At 37.7% G+C, this 18,802-nt stretch overlaps 1 protein-coding gene and 1 long non-coding RNA gene across 2 annotated transcripts in view; one reads left to right on the plus strand and one right to left on the minus strand.

Moving 5' to 3' along the window:
- Window positions 1–855: 855 nt before the first annotated feature.
- The window catches only part of Gm32061 (predicted gene, 32061), an 85,606-nt gene continuing 67,659 nt past the window's right edge, over window positions 856–18,802 (minus strand). The window contains exons 2-3 of the long non-coding RNA NR_166566.1: window positions 4,927–4,984; window positions 856–4,159 (exon numbers count right to left, since the gene is read on the minus strand). This is a non-coding gene — a long non-coding RNA (predicted gene, 32061). The remainder of the gene's footprint in view (window positions 4,160–4,926; window positions 4,985–18,802) is intronic.
- Ndn (necdin) lies at window positions 11,339–12,990 on the plus strand. Its single transcript, NM_010882.3, has one exon. It carries the CDS (start codon window positions 11,470–11,472, stop codon window positions 12,445–12,447), a length of 978 nt encoding a protein of 325 aa, NP_035012.2. The 5' UTR covers window positions 11,339–11,469; the 3' UTR covers window positions 12,448–12,990.

Raw genomic sequence — 18,802 nt, forward strand, 5'->3', positions numbered from 1 at the left:
AAATAGACATAAACACATTATTAATTATACAAATACACCAATACAAACATTAAAGATGTACACACATGAGTGAAAATATGTACACTTAAATTCATATAAACATATGTACATACCCACACATAAATATATGTACACATGAACACAAACACACATATACACATGAACTTCAGCATACACACACATTAGATATGCATTTTAACATATACATGCATGCACACATACATAAACATACATATACACATAAGCCACAGAGGAATCACATTTACATGCATAAACTTAAACACACATTCACACATACCCATCAATGCAAACACATATACACACATTTACATATAGGTATTTATTACTTAGATATGCATATATACATCCACACATATGCAAACACAATTTCACATACATATATAGCCATAAGCATGCCTACATGCATGCACACATGTACACACATGTGAACATTCACATACACATAAACACATAAACTTAAAATAGGTAAAATATAATCTTTTATGCACATATGAATACACAATACACTCATACATGCACATGAAAACAATCATGCATAGACATAAACACACACACATATATAGGTATATGTATATATAATACACTCATACATGCATATGCAAACAAACCTGCATAGACATAAGCACACACATATATATGTATATGTATATTAAACATATACATATAAGGGCAGAAATAATTCACATTATATATATATGTTCACAGATATGTATATATATAATACACACATCACATTCATATACACATAAAAATTTACATAAATATACATTTACACACATACACATATTTATACATACTACACACACAGAGATTAATACACACAGAGATTGTTTTAATTGTTAAAAATGTTTAATGTTGTTTTCATTAGGAAAATGAAGTTCAAAAGTATAATAAGCATTATTGTAGCCAGCTATTATCACTAATATAATTAATACAATTCAATACAATGTGATATGATGTGATGCAATGCAATGCAATACAATATAAACCTAAATGAAGGACATTTTCATAAGTTGGTGATATTGTAGTGTAATTGGAAGGCTTGTATGCTGTCCATGAGAGTGTAAAAATATAGATACACTGAAAAATAGATATGTATGTTATACAATCAATGAACACAGTAAACATATGATTCAACTATTTTCATCTATGAAAAATAAAACGCATTTCCACTCAGATTTTATATTAGTGTTTCTAGAAACAGTGTTTAAAATATGAAAAAGTAAGCTGGGCAGTTGTGGTGCAAACCTTTAATCCCAGCACTTGGAAGGCAGAGGCAGGCAGATTTCTGAGTTCGAGGCCAGCTTGGTCTATAGAGTGAGTTCCAGAACAGCCAGTGCTACACAGAGCAACCCTGTCTCAAAAAAAAACAAAAAGAAAAAAAAGTAAATACAATTTCCATTAACCACTAAAAAGAAAAAAAAAGTTCTTCCAATTTAGTGGGATAGTACTGAACCAAAGAAAACATTCTTATACATATTTCCATAAGTATATTGAAAAACAGAATTAAAGGGAAATAAAATAGCTAGTCACAAACACTCTAATTTTGTATTACATCCAGTGTCATCATTTTATGTGTGAAGACAAGTATTGCTGTGGTTGACTAGGTCCAATTGACTGTAGTGTTCCAGTGACCTATACCTGTTATGCAAGTGTTTTTCCTATGAGCTATAGTCCCAGGTTACCAAGGCATCCTGATAATTGTTGTGATTTATAGATATAATCCTTCATTAAGACTGCATATGACTTCCCTTCTTTGGAAAAAAAAGAAGGTAGATCAATGGAACAAGATGGCCAGTCCTGGTATAGAAGCACAGGTACACAGGTGGACAGGTGATAAATTCCAAAGGAGTAGCAATGCCAAACAATCTTGTCTTCCAACCTAATAAGCTCAACAGATATGTCATACTTTCAAGAATGAAAATAGGCTACTATAAAAAGTAACATTTGTGGTATACAATGATCCAAATATTATACCTAAAATTTCTTTTTTTTTTCTAGAAGAAAAATAGTGTATATTCAGTTTCGCACAATGTTTCTCAGCTTTAATGCTTATTCACTGAGAATAAGTTTTTTCAGGACTAGAAATGTGGCTCAGTGACTAAGAATACTTGCTTCCCATGTAGATGACCGAAGTTTGGTTCCAAGCACCAGGTGCTCAAACACTTCTGATGTACAGGCACCCAGGTTTACATGTACATAACTACACATAGGCACAAACTTACACAGTAAAAAGGAATCTTCAAAGGAAGAAGGTCATTTGTATATAGTGTAGATAAAAATATTTTACTCCTAACATATACTATTAGATGATGACAACGAGTCACCTATAGCAGTCTATGTAATCCCAGAGAGTTGCAGGCAACCTCAAACTTTAGCCACAAGTAAGGCAAAGAGTAGAGTGTGTGTATGTGTGAGTGTATGTCGGGGGGGGGGAGGCTAGAGAGAGGTGGAGGGAAAGAGGGGAGATTTGTGTGATTACCAAAGATAGCATGGAGATAAAAGAAATCACAAGAAAGATCACTAATCATTAGGAAGATGCAATTAGAAATTGAAGACATTGATATACTTACGTGGAAAAAATAAAAAAAAAACAAAACCCAAAACTTTAAAGCACCTTATCCAAGATTTCCATAGATGTGGAGGACCTGACTCTATCACACATGATAGTATAGAGATGAAATGCTAAAACCTTCCATTTAACTTTTAAAAGGTAAACAATGAATTAATATATGATTTAAACATCCAGTTTCTAAGTGGCATATTTCCATGCCTGGTTGATCCTCACTGGGAGAGAATAATCCTGCTGTATCTAGATGTCTCAGCGTGGGGTGGTACCCAAAGGGGACTCCCTTTCTTGGAAGAGATGGGGGATAATGAGGATTTGTAAGGAAATGACTTGAAAGAGGGGAGGGAGGGTGACTGTGATCAGGATGTTAAGTGAAGATTTCTAAACAAACAAACAAACAAACAAACAAATAAATAAATGTTTAAAAAAAATAAAAGGTTTTTACCAGAACAGTTACATCAATTATACCTATCGGGATGTCAAATTGGAGATCAAGATATTATTAATAATTAAATGATAAATAAATTTTAGTATGTTCATACAGTATCATCATTTTGTTTTGACTATGAAAACCCTCATAGGTTCATGTTGTAGTAGGCTATGGAAGATTTTGCAAGGTGGGGCTCACCTGGTCAAAGGAGGCCACCAGCAACTGGGTTTCATATGAATTGTGATCATGTTTACCTACATTGCACCTCTTTCTTTTCCCAGCTAATATGCTTCTATCTTTCAAATAGGTTTGTGCAAGTATTATGCAGGTAGATACAGCTGTTACACGTTCATGATGGAGGTAAGACTGTAATGTTAGAGCCCAGAAACACATTGTAGCTGCTATCTGTTCTTAGTATGCTGCTATTCAAGTGGTTCTCACTTCATGTCCACACCACAATAAAACCTGCTTTGTTCATCATGATAGACTGAGACTCTCTGAAACCATGAGCTAAAATAAAGTATTCCTAACATATATTGTTGGTCACAGTATTTTAGTCACATTAATATAAAAGGAATAGCTGTACAATACTATTCAGTGAGGGATTAAAATCTAGACATATCTTAAACAGGAAGAGTCTCATAACTACAAAGTAGAAAGGTGTCAGAGAAAATGAGTAAAAGAGAAATTCCATTTATAACCACTATTGAAATTGCAGACAACCTTACTGAGTCAGAAATCAGCTCACTGCTAAACTGAGAAGACAAAAATGGGGTGCATTGGAAAATTATGAAAGGACATAAAAAAGAAAGTGATGAGTATATTTATTATATAGTGGTAATGGATACATGGATACACATGTCAGGAACAGTCAAATTATATACTATCAATATGTGGATATCATAGGGGATCTTAATAAAAAGTATAGAGCTGTAGTGATTTATGTAAATGTAATATATATATATATATATATATATATATATATATATTCAAGGTGTGGGAAGCAAATATACCCAAAGGCACATATCTGACAACAGCAACACCTTCTTTCTACTGCATCAAGATGAGTAGACAGCATATTCCCAAGGAGAGTTCGGTGATTCCAAATCACTGTCCTGTAGCTGTCACCGAAGCTTTTCCTAGAATAGAGACATTTAAGAACAAAATATAAGGTATAATAGACACCAAATGGACAAAATTTTAGTACCAGAAAGAGTGAAGATTAATCTGGTGTTTTATGAAAGGCTAGACCCTACATACAAATGTTTGGTGTTTGCATCTGAATCCAAAATCCTGTGTACTATCTTCAGTTACAGGAGTGTCCTTATTACACTGAAACAGTAATTTAGGGTTCAGGGGATAGTTAATAATCAAGAATATTATTAACACTATGGAAACTTCAATAGGCTAGTATGGCATGCACCTGGAGTTCTGGTTAATCACTCACTAAGGGTTCAATTACAAAATTTAGGAGTGATAGATAATGGGTTTGTATGCCACTCTTCTATTGATAAATTAAGACCAGACTATCTGACACTCATTTTTAGTATAAGCATATGCATCAGTCATGAAATCAGAACTCTACTTTCCCTATGTGTATTAGAGTATTCAGTTTACAGAGAGACCGCATCTGCCTGTGAATAGGGATGTCTAATCACTAATTTTTGTAAATACATGGTTTATAAAACTATGTAAACTCATTTTTTTTCTCATCATCTTACTTGGCTCCTTTTCTATTAATGTACCATTTGTTAATTTGTGTGTGTGTGTGTGTGTGTGTACTGTGGCCCTACAACCTGCAGGGATTCACCATGGCACTACAACCTGCAGGGATTCGGTCTCTCTGTACATTTTATATGGAAAGAATTGAGCTCTGGCTGTCAGGCTTATTGGCAACTCTGCTTACCTGTTTTCCATATCATCAATCTTGTATTTTTTTTAATCCATCTCTTCCAGGAGATAATCTTTGGAGAAAAAAAGTTTGTTATAATTTGTTGTTTATTTGTTTGGGGATTTCTTTTTAAACTCTCGGGTTATTCTTTACTTATCAGCATAATGCAATGTCTAGGTTAGCTTAATCTGGGTTTGGCCATTGTGGTTAACAATATATAGAACCCTTTAAAGAGTGGTCATGTTCCTAATAACTGGAATGTGTTAATATCCATCTCATATAAAAACAAAGAAGCAAGCAAATCAAAGTATCTTTAAAGATGTGATTAAGATAAGGCCTTTGAAAATATTTTCCTAGACTAGATATTCCTCAGTCTAATAAGTGATACACTTAGTAAGGGAGTGAAGATCAAATAAATGGAAGAATGGTTACATAGCCATTTGAGGACAAAGACACATATAGGAACTCTACTGCTACAAGCTGAAAAACGTCAAGAGCCATCTATACTTAGAAAGGTGAGAAAGATTGACCAGAAACTACATGCCTATAATTCTAGCACCCTAAAGATTGAGGAAGCAGAGTTATAAATTTAAGACCAGTCTGGGATAGACAGCATGACCCTGTAATAAAATAAAGTAGTAAAATGAAATGAAATCAAAGAAAACCAAAAGGGTATTCTTTTGTAAAATTGTGTGGGGCATGATCATTCCAACACTTAATTTCAGTGTCCTGAATGCCAAACCCATTACAGTTTATACTTCTGCATTTGGAAGCCACTCAAGGTGAAAGAATTGGTGGTACAATATTTAGTAAATTAATATTGTGTGCCTGTGTGTGTGTGAATGTGTGTGTGTGTGAACATATTGGGTTCAGTGTGGGAAACATCCTCACTTAAATAAATAAACAACTGTGTAAGTATTTCAAGAGCACATTGTAGTATTCAATTGAGAAGAAGCAATGATTATCCATGTCAACTTGAGAGTTGAGAAGTGATAAGTTTTATACAGGAGGTCAAAAATATACATTTTTCTAGATCTGAAGGATAAAGGTGAGTGCCAGAAATGGCTTAATGGGAACCGAGGAGCCTGCCAAGCATGAAAACCTGTTTCCAGTCCCCTTCTCTTGGGTAATAATTGGCTAAGTAGTGAATGCCTTCAATCCCAGCCCTAGGAAGAGCATGGTTGGACACAGGAAGATCTCTGAGATAGCCAGACACTCTAGCTGATTGAAAAACCTCCAGTATAGTGAATGATCCCATCTCATGAAACAACATGGAGAGCCATTGAGGACCTCTGGACTCCACAAGCACACACATGGACAAATGAGCACACACACACAAACATAAAGAGGAGAAAGAGAGGGAGAGAAGAGAGAGAGAAAGAGAGAGAGAGAGAGAGAGAGAGAGAGAGAGAGAGAGAGAGAGAGAGAGAGAGAGAATTATATTCCTGCATGCACTACATACATATTAATGTTGAATCCATATTATCCTCAGTTTCTTTTCCTAGGAAAAGAAGTGGAAAGCCCTAGGCTATTTTCAAGGAAAGAACACAGACAGACCTTGAAGAGGTTCCTGATCACTGTACTTAAGTTAGATAGAACAATGTAACTAAATATACTGCTATAGAGAAAAGAAAAGCTGTATTGCACTGAAAGAGCACACTTGGATCTCACTGGGACAGAGATGCAAATGTCAAGCCCTAACGGGTAAAACTTGTCTGAAGAATTATGATGAGAAGAGATGAAGACAAATAACAGAGAAACAAGTAGCCCCAACCTTTAGGGGACAGCTAGAGAAAAAAATACACAGCCAAAGATCCTAAGCATGGGCAATCTTGAATATGTCCAGGCTGCCTATGATGTATCTAGAGGAGTTAGGGGTCTCTTGAGTGTAGGTATTTGTGTACAACCAGTGGAAGCCTAAAAGTAGCAATATAGATGAATTGATCACAAAGGGAGTAAGAGGAAATATTGAAAACACTATGGCACACATAATTTTGAAACATTATATGGAAACCATGAACTATCAACAAGAAAGAGATAATTTAAATAGGTCTACAACAACAGATTTTTAAAGTTTCGTCTATTGTCACGAACTATCTGCAAAAGAATTCTCTAAGCACTGAAAAAATGCTAGTCACCATTTAAAGAAGTGAATCAAGAGCTACAAATTTGTTTCCGTAAACCAAAGTGGGAAAGAGCAGTTTTATGAGATTATACCTGATACAAAATCCAGGTAAAGACTTTGCAAAATATGATTGATGGCAAAAGGCATAAGAGGATATACTACACACATGATTACACACATAATTTTGACAGCTTACATGAAAACCATGTAAAGTTTTGCAGTAAAAAAAAGAAAAGTGAGAAAAGTTTAATTGTAATTTTTTCTGCCTTCCCTCTGGTATTCCCAAGGAGTGTAGAGGTGGGAAACTGGGATGTGCATTGTATACGAAATTTAATCTTTCTTCTATGCCAGGAATAGTCATTATAAAGAATTTGGTTCTAGGAACTGTAAGGATGAAAGTGTTTACCATTTTATCTCCAAAATTTTATCTAACTGCAGCCAAGATGTCTTTAGGATAATTGTATGCAGTGTGTGTGTGTGTGTGTGTGTGTGTGTGTGTGTGTGTGTGTGTGTGGTGAGTTTAGGGTTTACAGGTGAGAAGGAGTGACACTGTATCACTATTGAACTTTGAACTCTGGATCACCCAAACTCCATTATGGAGTCCTGGGATTCAGATAAATGCCACCTTTCCTGGCTTTATGAAGGTCTATCCCAGGCATGTTAAGTCAGTATTTCTGACTACATAGATTTCCAAAATGCTCCTGCATATTGTGGTCACACAGCAATGTTTATTCAGACCCACTACTGAAGAAGATTCATCTTCCTGTTTTTCACATCACAGATGAATATCTCTTCACTGGTATTTCTACTGAACATTCTTTACTTTTGTCCAGTCTAGATGTCAAAATCGCTGCTCTTTCAAAACACACATCAAAACAATGACTACGTTATTGCTTGATTTCTTTTTTTTTTCTTTTTTATGTTTTTCCTTGTCATTTCCCTTTTCCCATTTATCATATGTCTTTCTGCATTCTATTTCAGGCAAAGACCTAAACTATAGTTGCAATAGGAGTGTCAAATGACTTGCCTACTCAGAACACCACCACCATTTTTTTTATCACTAGCTCCATTCTAAATTCTGTACCAAGGTAAGCATTTAGGAGACACCCTGAACCCTAGTACTCTCTGTGTATCAGTTGAACAAGTTGTGAGTTTGTACAGAACAAAGCTGAACAATATGGGTGAGTGTAGCTACCATTAAAAAGAAACAAGCTTGAGTTCCACACCATAGAGAAGATGCAAATATGATAGGTCAGAGGCTGGTCCCTCCTCCTCCCTCAAATTGTGGAATGCAGTTTTCTGTCCCTGATTCCTATTTTTGTAACAAAAATGGTACTTAACTGCAGTACTTCTGATGCAATATTTCTCTACAAGACTGATCTAAATGAAAAATTTAAAACTAAGCCTAACACTGCTCAAAAATATTTGCTGAAAATATTAAAATCAGTTTTCTGTTTCAGTTTTTGGCCTGAAAAGGCATGTGGGGCCCATTTGGGGGCTTCAAGAGAAAGGTCACTGCCTATGTAGACAAGAAAGAGCCAGGAAAAATTCACGTTTCATCCAAGGACCCTGCCCTGAGAGCATGTGTAGTATCCTCAGGAGGCTCCAGGATGACCCCTCCTTCCTCAGCTCTCTATGGAAGCCAGTGCCAGAAGAGGCCTCTTCAGAGGAGTCTGCCAAGAACAGCCTATTCCACAGCTGTATAATCTGTTCCATATTACAGTCTGAGGAAACCCATTGGAAAAAAATGTCCTTTCCAAAAGATCTGAAGACATAATGTCTCCATTTTCTATTTCTGAATCTCTTCTTGAATCTTTTCTGGGAGCCATTAATGTAAGTTTCCTGCATTTTCGTCTTAAATTCTAGTGTAGTATCTTATTTTCTATCTCCTCTTAAACTGAATGTAAAGATAACCCCCAAGTCTAAATTATTCCCAACATTCTTAGAACTCTAGTCCCAATATCCCTTGGATTTAGAGTAGTCATGGACAACACCCCAGTACTGGTTTATTTTCCTTTACTTAATGTTACTTCCCTTTCATTCCTTTTTATGTAATGTCTGTCCAGTCTCTATAGGAGTAAGCAATATATTGTGTAGCTATCAACTCCCAAGCTTTCATGCTAAATGTGCTCTCTGCTTAAAGTCTGTGCTCTGTGATTAAACATTATCCCAAATTCTCTTCCTTCTCTCTATAATAGTGTGTTGATCTTCTTCAGAAGGATTTCTTTGAATAGATGAAACCATTATCTGTAGGGGTGCTTTGGATCTCTGAGGTTAAGCAGCACCACAGTTTATACTGGGCTCCTTTTAAGTTGAACATTAATTCCGTGGCTTGAATTCTTGAAGCACTATCTATGAGTGTGGTCCTAATCTATAGTCTCTGGTTCAGCATTAAGCAACTTTCTTATCTGTAGGAATGTGTCTAGTGAGCTTCAGTAGGGGTTCTGCCTACTATCATGCTAACAGCTTCTTCAGCTTGAGTTCCAGCTAGGAATTCAACTATATAGCTCATCTTATTCAGTAGCTGATGCCCAGGTAGCTCTCTGGTCCCATCTCTGGTATCCTCCCTGAACAAAAAACAACTTCAAGATTGTCAGCCCCATACTTGTGACTTGTTTTCATGAATCCATTGAGTACAAGATGGTAAATACACTGTATATATAAACATAGTGATCTAGTGCAGAAAATTCTTCAAACTCAACCCACTTGCAGAAAAACAGTTCCAATTAATGAGCATCAGAGAACTAGAGCACTTTTAGCCCAAACACATAAAATCTCAAATATATACAATCTGAAACTTTTTCCAGGATATGCAGGATGTCACAAGTGAAAAATTCCACATCAGAGCTCGCGGAGTAGATCACAACTGAGAGAAAGTGTTGCCTTCAAAAATGTCAATAAGAAGCAAACTAATAACACGTCTAGGCTGGAGTTTAAAACAAGTTATTGTACATGTGCAAATATTCTCAAATCTGGAAAACTCTGAATCGCTTCTTGCCATAACTATTCTGGGTAAAAGATAGCTGTTATATCTAAACAAACATATTTTAGAACCTAGGAATGCCAACATGATATCTTAAATCTGTCCGCTTTAAGTGATGAGAAGGGCTAAGGAATTCCATTATTTCAGAACAAGAAAGATGATCAAATCTAAGGACTTCTGGCTTTGGAAGCTTCAACAATGGTCATTGTATAAAGGAGAGTTTGAGGAAATATCAGCTTTAGATGACCTCTCGATCTACCTTTTTATTTTTGGACACCAATATGTTGCATCTTATTCATGAGAGACTGTTAGGTATCGAAAAGAGCTGCATTTAAAATATATTGGGAAAGATTTGGATGTGCTCCCAACATGGAATTAGTCATTTGTGAATGACATAATTTAAGAAGTAGAAGATTTCTTATAAACGCAGAAGATGCAGTGAGCAGGGCAAAAAGGTAGTGGGAAAATATGAAAAATACACTGTCATAAAATGTGTATTAATAAATATGTTGATCATTTTCCACTAGAATCTTAACGGAAGCTTTAGATGAAAACAAAGTGACCTAATAGAAATGGAGAGCCCAAATCTATAGTTATTAAAATAATTCAAAACCAACAAACTGAGCATCCAATGATGAATGAATGCATATATATATATTTTATATATCCCTCATTTTCATGTGGGGCCTGGGGGATTTAAATTCTGGTTCTCATGCTTGAACTGCAAAAGCTCTTAACCACTGAACCAAGTCTCATTTTAATTAAAATTTTAAACTCCCATCAATTATGCTATATGAATCTACTACTTCTAGAACATTCAAATCTCACATGGATTTATCTCCAGTGTCTGTAACTACACTTTACATTCTTCCTTGTTTGATCTGCATTCAGATATGTAAGAATTTATCTCTATTAATAATTTCTCAATATTCCAATCTTAAACAACTCATCATCATCATAAGGTACAGCTTTCCAAAAGAAAAAAGAAAAAAAAGTCATTTCTGTTTCTCTTATTCTTTTGTAGAAAAACCAAAATCAAGAATTAAGTCTTTCTCCAGGACCTTCACATTTAATTTGATTTTGCACAAACTCAGTGTGTCCGAACTTAACTTCACCATCTCAGCTACATCTTTCTCCTTCAACTTGTTTCTTTCCCTACCATCATCTAGTTCTGTGCCATACAGGAGACCAGGAAATCTTTTACATAAGCCTAGTGGTACCCTCCCTTAGACCCCAGTGGTTGGGCTTTGCTGCTTCGCTCCTTTCCAGCCCTACCACCCTTCTGGCTTCCCAACACGCATGCGCAATATCGCATCAGCCCCGCCCGCCCGCTGCTGCGGAAGGCGCAGTGCTCAGTAAAGCGCACTTCCTCTGCTGGTCTCCACCGAGGGAGTGCCCGCTCCAAGAGCTCCAAGCCGCATCGGTCCTGCTCTGATCCGAAGGCGCAGACATGTCGGAACAAAGTAAGGACCTGAGCGACCCTAACTTTGCAGCCGAGGTCCCCGACTGTGAGATGCAGGACAGCGATGCCGTTCCGGTGGGGATCCCTCCTCCCGCTTCTCTGGCCGCTAACCTCGCAGGGCCACCGTGCGCTCCCGAAGGCCCTATGGCAGCCCAACAGGCCTCGCCACCGCCCGAAGAACGGATAGAAGATGTTGACCCTAAAATCCTGCAGCAGGCCGCAGAGGAGGGCCGCGCCCACCAGCCCCAGAGTCCAGCCCGGCCGATCCCAGCACCGCCAGCCCCTGCCCAGCTGGTGCAGAAGGCGCACGAGCTCATGTGGTACGTGTTGGTGAAGGACCAGAAGAGGATGGTCCTCTGGTTTCCAGACATGGTGAAAGAGGTCATGGGCAGCTACAAGAAATGGTGCAGAAGCATCCTCAGGCGCACCAGCGTCATCCTCGCCAGAGTGTTCGGGCTGCACCTGAGGCTGACCAATCTCCACACCATGGAGTTTGCCCTGGTCAAAGCCCTCAGCCCAGAGGAGCTAGACAGGGTGGCGCTCAACAACCGTATGCCCATGACAGGCCTCCTGCTCATGATCCTGAGCCTCATCTATGTGAAGGGCCGCGGGGCCAGAGAGGGTGCGGTCTGGAATGTGCTGCGCATCCTGGGGCTGAGGCCCTGGAAGAAGCACTCCACCTTCGGAGACGTGAGGAAGATAATCACCGAGGAGTTCGTCCAGCAGAATTACCTGAAGTACCAGCGTGTGCCCCACATCGAGCCTCCCGAGTACGAGTTCTTCTGGGGGTCCAGAGCTAACCGTGAAATCACCAAGATGCAGATCATGGAGTTCCTGGCCAGAGTCTTCAAGAAAGATCCCCAGGCGTGGCCTTCCCGATACAGGGAGGCTCTGGAGCAGGCCAGAGCTCTGCGGGAGGCTAATCTTGCTGCCCAGGCCCCCCGCAGCAGTGTCTCTGAGGACTAAAAAGGTCCAGGGGCACACTGATAGTTTCTGACCCATACTAGGGCTGTGTAAGGGTGGGGTTGAGTCATTAGAGTATCCCAAATCCACAGTGCAGTATTTCATGTATAATTTTTAAGTTTTCCATACAGTGCTTTTGTACCTTGTAATGCTATTCATTTGTGTACTCGTGTAGTGTTTAAGATTGATGCATGTGTGATAAGTATTTGGTACTTTCACTTTTGTGCTTTCGTGCATTTTTGTACAAGAGATGTGCTGTGCTAAACTTGTGAAATACATTGAGGTGTTCTGTATCTTGTTCTTTGTATGGGACTGATGATCTGTATCGACAAAGAAGGCCCTGGAGAGTTAGCAGGACTTAACAGCAACGCAGACCTGAGCAAGAGAAAGGTCAAGGCCTTTCTCCATATGACTTCAACTGGCACAGGAAGCATCCATGTGGAATGGACTGATTTGAACTGGACTGTTCTCAGTGTAGGCACTTAGCACCCTTTACAAAACATGTATGCAACCCCACCATAAATAAACGTTAAAATGAGCATTAAAGATACTGTGAAATAATTTCTTGGGGGGGGGGAGGAGGCATTTATTTTTGATGAAAGGGGGAGTGGGAATGGGTGGGGATGAGAAAGATTCTCCCTGTGTGCAGCATAAGCAAACACGGTGTCCTAACACAGTGGGAGACCACACGACCACTCAGAAGAAACTTGCAGTGCTTTAATCAATTTGTCACATAAAAGGTATAACAACAACAACAAAAAAGCTCATTATCACATAACATGGGGATAATAACAGGTATATGGAGGGCCTGCCCCTTTTCTGTTGCATTTTTTAAAATAGTCTTTGATGGACACTTTAGCAGAATAAACCCTTATCATGCATTTTCTTCTTTATTTTGTCCTCCCACCAGCCATAAGAAGTAAGGAATAACTGTATCATCACAGAGCAAGAAAAAATAAAAGGGGTGTTGGTAATGAACTATCCTAAAACCTTTATACAGGAGTCTTGACACCAAGCTCCCCATGGCCACCACTCACACACGCACTCTGGCCTCCCTGCTGTATGCATTAAGGGTTTGATTTTTCTAATTAATTCCAAGAGTTTCACAGAAAATTAGCTTCTGAATGTACAAATTAGGAAACTCGTTTCAGAAAGAATTGATGACCTAATCAAGTCCTTATCTTGCTAAGGGGTAAAAACAAGATCTGAAATTTCATCTTTCCAGAAGGATGAAGATGAGCGAAACTATTCTGACAGTCGTACCAGTAAGAGCCATGGCACTAATGAAATAGAGGAGGGGTTGGGATTAAGGAGCTGCCCCCAGAAGCATAGTCACATTTGCCACTCAGCAGTCAGTATGTTGCAGTGGGCAGTAGGTGAAGAGAGGGTGAAATGGGATGAGAATCACTGTAAACAGCAACAACTGGGGTAAAAATCTCCTTAGAAAGCTTTTGGTCTGGGGAGAAAGAGAGACACGAGGCTTTAATGAGATTAGAAATCCTTTAGAATTTGTGGTAAAAGTCATTTAGTAAAAGCTAAAAAGTAATTTCCCCCCTGGGAAAGGTGAATAAGGGGAGATACCTGTCACACCATACCGAGTAAAGAGTAAACGAGGAGTCCTATTAATATGAAAGAGATGCAACCAGTGTGTTGACGTGCAGAACTGCCGACATTTAGTGGCATTACCTAGCTTGTAATGCAGGGAATTAAAAGGCTTATAATCCATGTGTCTGTTAAAACGGAACTCATCATATTTAGTTGTGCCCATAGTCTTTCACTGGAGTGAGAATGGAAAGTGGGAAGATACTGACTGTAACCCCAATGTGAGTGACCCGGCTTTCAGCAGACTTCATAAAGAGCTGATGCTAGCTGGCACACCTATTTAAGACGTTTAGGGTTTTTCTGCTGTAAGAATATTGAATCTGCTTTGCATGGATCTGCTTGGCAAAGTCTGTTCTGCAGATTGCAGTTTTGCAGACCTACGTAAAACAGATTCGAGATCACTGACACTGGCATCCCGGCCAAGCATTCGCTGAGGAATAGGAGAGTGAGAAACAAGGCGCTGATTACTGACAGGCCCAAGAGCAGGGCTGCTCTCCAACTGCGTTGTCTTGGAGACAGCTTGCCATAGAGGAGGAAGCTTTGCAGATATGGAGGGTTTAATTCATGGTGTCTGGTTCAGTAGACACCACAACCTGCGGACAAAGGGGGGAATTACTCAATAACTTTCTTATATTTTCATATTGGCCTAAAAATTAAAAAAAAATAGGAGAGTACACCAAGTATTTTGGAAAAGATGCTTAAATAGACCAATCAGGAAACATTTAGCAGACTCAGTTTGTGAGTCCATAGCTATGATGATTTGATACTCTACCTGGGAGAGATTTCCCTGATTATTTTTATCTACCAACAGTAACTTCATTTTTACCTTGATATTTTACTCTTATAGCTCAGAACTATTTGTTCCTTTTAATTTTTATTTTTCAATTAAAATTTACTTTATGTTAATATGTTTAATTGAAATAGAATTACATCACTCCCTAATCCCTTTCCTCCATCCAGTTACTCCCAGCTATCTCACATTAATATTTTCTGTTATTTCACATTTTTCACTTTAATTGACTTCATTTTTAAAGTCACCTAAGGTGGAGAGAGCCTCTAGAGTTTAAATATAAACTATAATATCTACTTTAAGCTGACCTCAGAGAAAAATATGGTTCTGAGTTATGATTAAATAAGAAATGGTTATTTAAAATGAACCAGTAAAGTTATATCTTTCCTATATATCCTAGTATTCTTACCACTACCATAATATTGCATAACCAACATAGGAAGCCCTACCAGGTACTGTTTATAGCATCCATATTTAAATGCCCACTCAGAATACATATGGCATTTATAAATAAGTGCACTTTGTTAAACTCTTGTGAATTGTTAGATACATGAAGGCAGAGTCATATCTGAAAACTGCCCATCATGTAACTAAAGTCTCTTTACTATGGGCCTGTCCCATGGATGTTCTTGGAAAATAAATGGAGCATTCTTTGCTCTTTTTTCCTCTCATTTAAATTTTATTTTTCTAATATAATATATCCTGATCACATTTCTCCCTCCCTCTGCTCATCCCAGCTCCACCCACCTCCTCATCCTCCCCGATTCACCCAGTTTCTGTCTCTCACTAAAAATCAAACGGGCTTCTATGAGATAATGATATAATATAGTAAGATAAAACAAAAACTAGCACATCAGAATAGGACAGTACAATCAGAAAGAAGGGAACATCCAAAGGAGGAAGGGCATAGACACAAGAAAAAGATATAGTTACAGAGACCCGCTCATTTGCATACTCAGGTATCCTACAAAAATACAAAACTAAAAGTTATAACATATACACAAAGGACCTGAAAACTCAAAATATTAAAAAAAATAATATCTTCATAAAAGGAAAGGAAAAACAAAAACAGCAATCACATTCAACTAGCCTGAAACATAGAAACGTGGTAGCAGTACAAGGAAAGAAATGAATGCAGAAAATATTGGAAACAGGAGCAAGAACCAGGTTTTTTTTTAAAGCTCAATAATATGAATCAGTTACTAATAGTTCCAGGGGTTCTTAAAGAACAAATAATACAAATTAACAACTTCTTTCTGGGTAAACGGATCGTGAAAACAAGTAGCCAGACGGGGCTGGAGGGAGGAAAGAAAGGAATGATAATTCTATTTTAATTAAAATAGTAATATAATTTTAATAAAAAACATAAAGGGGGCCTGCTCATTTCAAAAAGGAAATGGAGAAGGAATGGATCTGGGGAAGAAGGGGGATGCTTGAGACTGGGGGAAGAGAAGGGAGATGAGGCTGTGGTCAGTTTACATCCTCTGAGAGAAGAATACATAAAATACAATAAGACATTCATAAAAAATTAAAAAGAACAAAAGCAAGTCAGTACTGTTGGAATAAAATATCAATTGAGAAAATGAAGAAAAAAGCCAATTTAAGAAATTAAGATATATTTTATACAATAAGTGATTAAATATATAATAAAAGTGAATGCATAATCCATTCCATTACTAGTTAATTAAAGTCGGCAACCACATGCCCTTCTCTAGTTGGACATATGCTACATGTTGCCTTCTATACCCATTAGAATGCATGTTGAGAGTCCAGTGTTCAGAAGATGATGTGCTGGGAGTTAAGGATTTAACAATAAACAGAATGATCATTGTGCAGTCAAAACGTATTAATTAGGTGAATAACAAGAATCACCCTTCAGCACAAAGAATGCCACACTAGAAACAATATGAGGATAGAGGGAGACAAACAGATGCATAAAACACAGGTTTTCCAAAAGAAGTGTTGTATAAATTTGCATGTGTATTTAAAGGGTGATTAACAACTTAAAAGTGATACTGGGAAGGGTTTATTTGACAGGAGGATCTCTTTGTGCTTAAGGGCTGTACTAAGAAAGCAAACAGACTTGTGATACTACATATTATCTTGAAATAAAGGAAAATAGAAAGTAAATTCCATTTCAACTTGTCCAAAAATATTTTTAGGCTCTTAATTTCCTCTGTTATAGACACTTTTGCCAAATTATTTTCCCAGTAACTTACTATGAGAAGATATTACAGCTTTTGGGATTTGACGTATGCATTTATTCATTTGGTTAATAAAACATTGAACTTCACTGTATGGTTAACTTGTAGGAACTTGGAGACACTGATAAATTAGAAACGTGGCTTCAGCGAGTGTATAATATATGCTGTATTTATAAAAAGAATTGTCAGAAACTGTCTTGTGATTAGCTCAACAGCCTAGGTATCTGTGGTTGAAGTGATTCTAATGTTATTCAGTAATGTCTCCCAAAGTAAAATTTCAATGAAACCAATGACTGTTTCATAGCATACTGGTCCGTGTTTTTGCCTTTGGAAGTTGAGTGATAGAGGATGAGGTGAGAAATGAGCAACAGGTGCTGACTTGGGTTTCAAGCTTTAATACAGGTTAAAGGTCAGCTTTAGTTGATGAGACCGGAACAGGATAGGGGAGAACAAGTGTGAAGGAAAAATAGCAGTTTCTATGTTGAAAATCTATTAAATATACTAAAAGATAGAAGAATTATACAATAAACATATCTAGCTCAAGGGAGAATATTATAGTTCAGCAGCAGAGAAATGCCTTTATCTACAGAAACTCTGAAAAAAAAATGTGTCCATGCTTGTACTCTGAAAACCTGAAGCATTTCCTCATCAAGTTCTGCAGGAATGTCTGGCAATGACACTACAAAGAGTGCCTGGATAAGAGTTCAAAAAGAAAGCCAGCAGAGTACAAGGTCATGAAATCAAAATAGCAACATTTTCAGAGAGAGGAAGTGCCCAAGGGTATCAAATGCTCTTGAAGTATCTTAAACAATTTGGAAAGGGATTTTGCATTCAATAGGATCCTCGGTGTTTAAAGAAGAAAGTTTAGACACATATTACATGGTTGGCAATAACTCTGATAAGTCAGGTGAGCAAGAATTGAGGATTTAACCAGGAAATAAATAATGAGGATGGGAATAAATGAAGAAAATTTGAAAATATCTATAGATCAGGTTGACAAAAGGCAATGATTAAGTAAGTGCTAGAGATAAGATTCGTAGGATGAATGGAGGACTGTGGGCAGCTTCCTGGCATGCTGGGCTTCTTGAGTATCAGTCGTTTATTTAGGAAGTAAACACAGCAGACTCATGTGGGAGGATGATAAATCCCATTGAAAAGAAGTTGATTCTGACATGAGTGTGAGATACACAAACAGAGATGTGAATTTGACTGAGTAGAAATTCACAAGAGAAAACATTGAAGTGTGGAATAGAGTCCAATGAACTCATGAGTGAGGAGACTGCTGAGAGATAGTGCTGGGATTTGGGAAGGTAAACTGTGCTGTTCCCATGCAGTTTGGGCAGGAAATGCAATCTGCTGCTCATTTGCAGACACTATCATCAGATATGCATGGTACTTCTTCCTTCTAAAGATATGTGTGGGAAACTTTTAAACATCAGATATGCCTGTTCCCTCTTCCTACTAAAGATATGCTTGGGAAAGTTAGAGAGAGGAAGAGAGAAGGGATGGAGGAAGGAAGATGGTGGGGGCGGAGGGAAAGCAATGAATCTTGGAGTTAGAGACAGAACACTCAAAAAGTATCAAGAAAATATAAAGTCTAGTGAAATCTAGAGAATTTGGTTTAGTGATGTTGTACAAATCACAGGGGTCATGGGGAGGGTATGCCTCGGGTCTGAAGTAATGAAAAAGCAGAAAAGTGTCTACTGAAATTATTTATATAAAAAACTATTTTAAAACTGTTAAACAAATCACCAAAAGTCTG

This window comes from Mus musculus, chromosome 7, assembly GCF_000001635.26.
Source record: "Mus musculus strain C57BL/6J chromosome 7, GRCm38.p6 C57BL/6J".
NCBI classification, from domain to species: domain Eukaryota; kingdom Metazoa; phylum Chordata; class Mammalia; order Rodentia; family Muridae; genus Mus; species Mus musculus.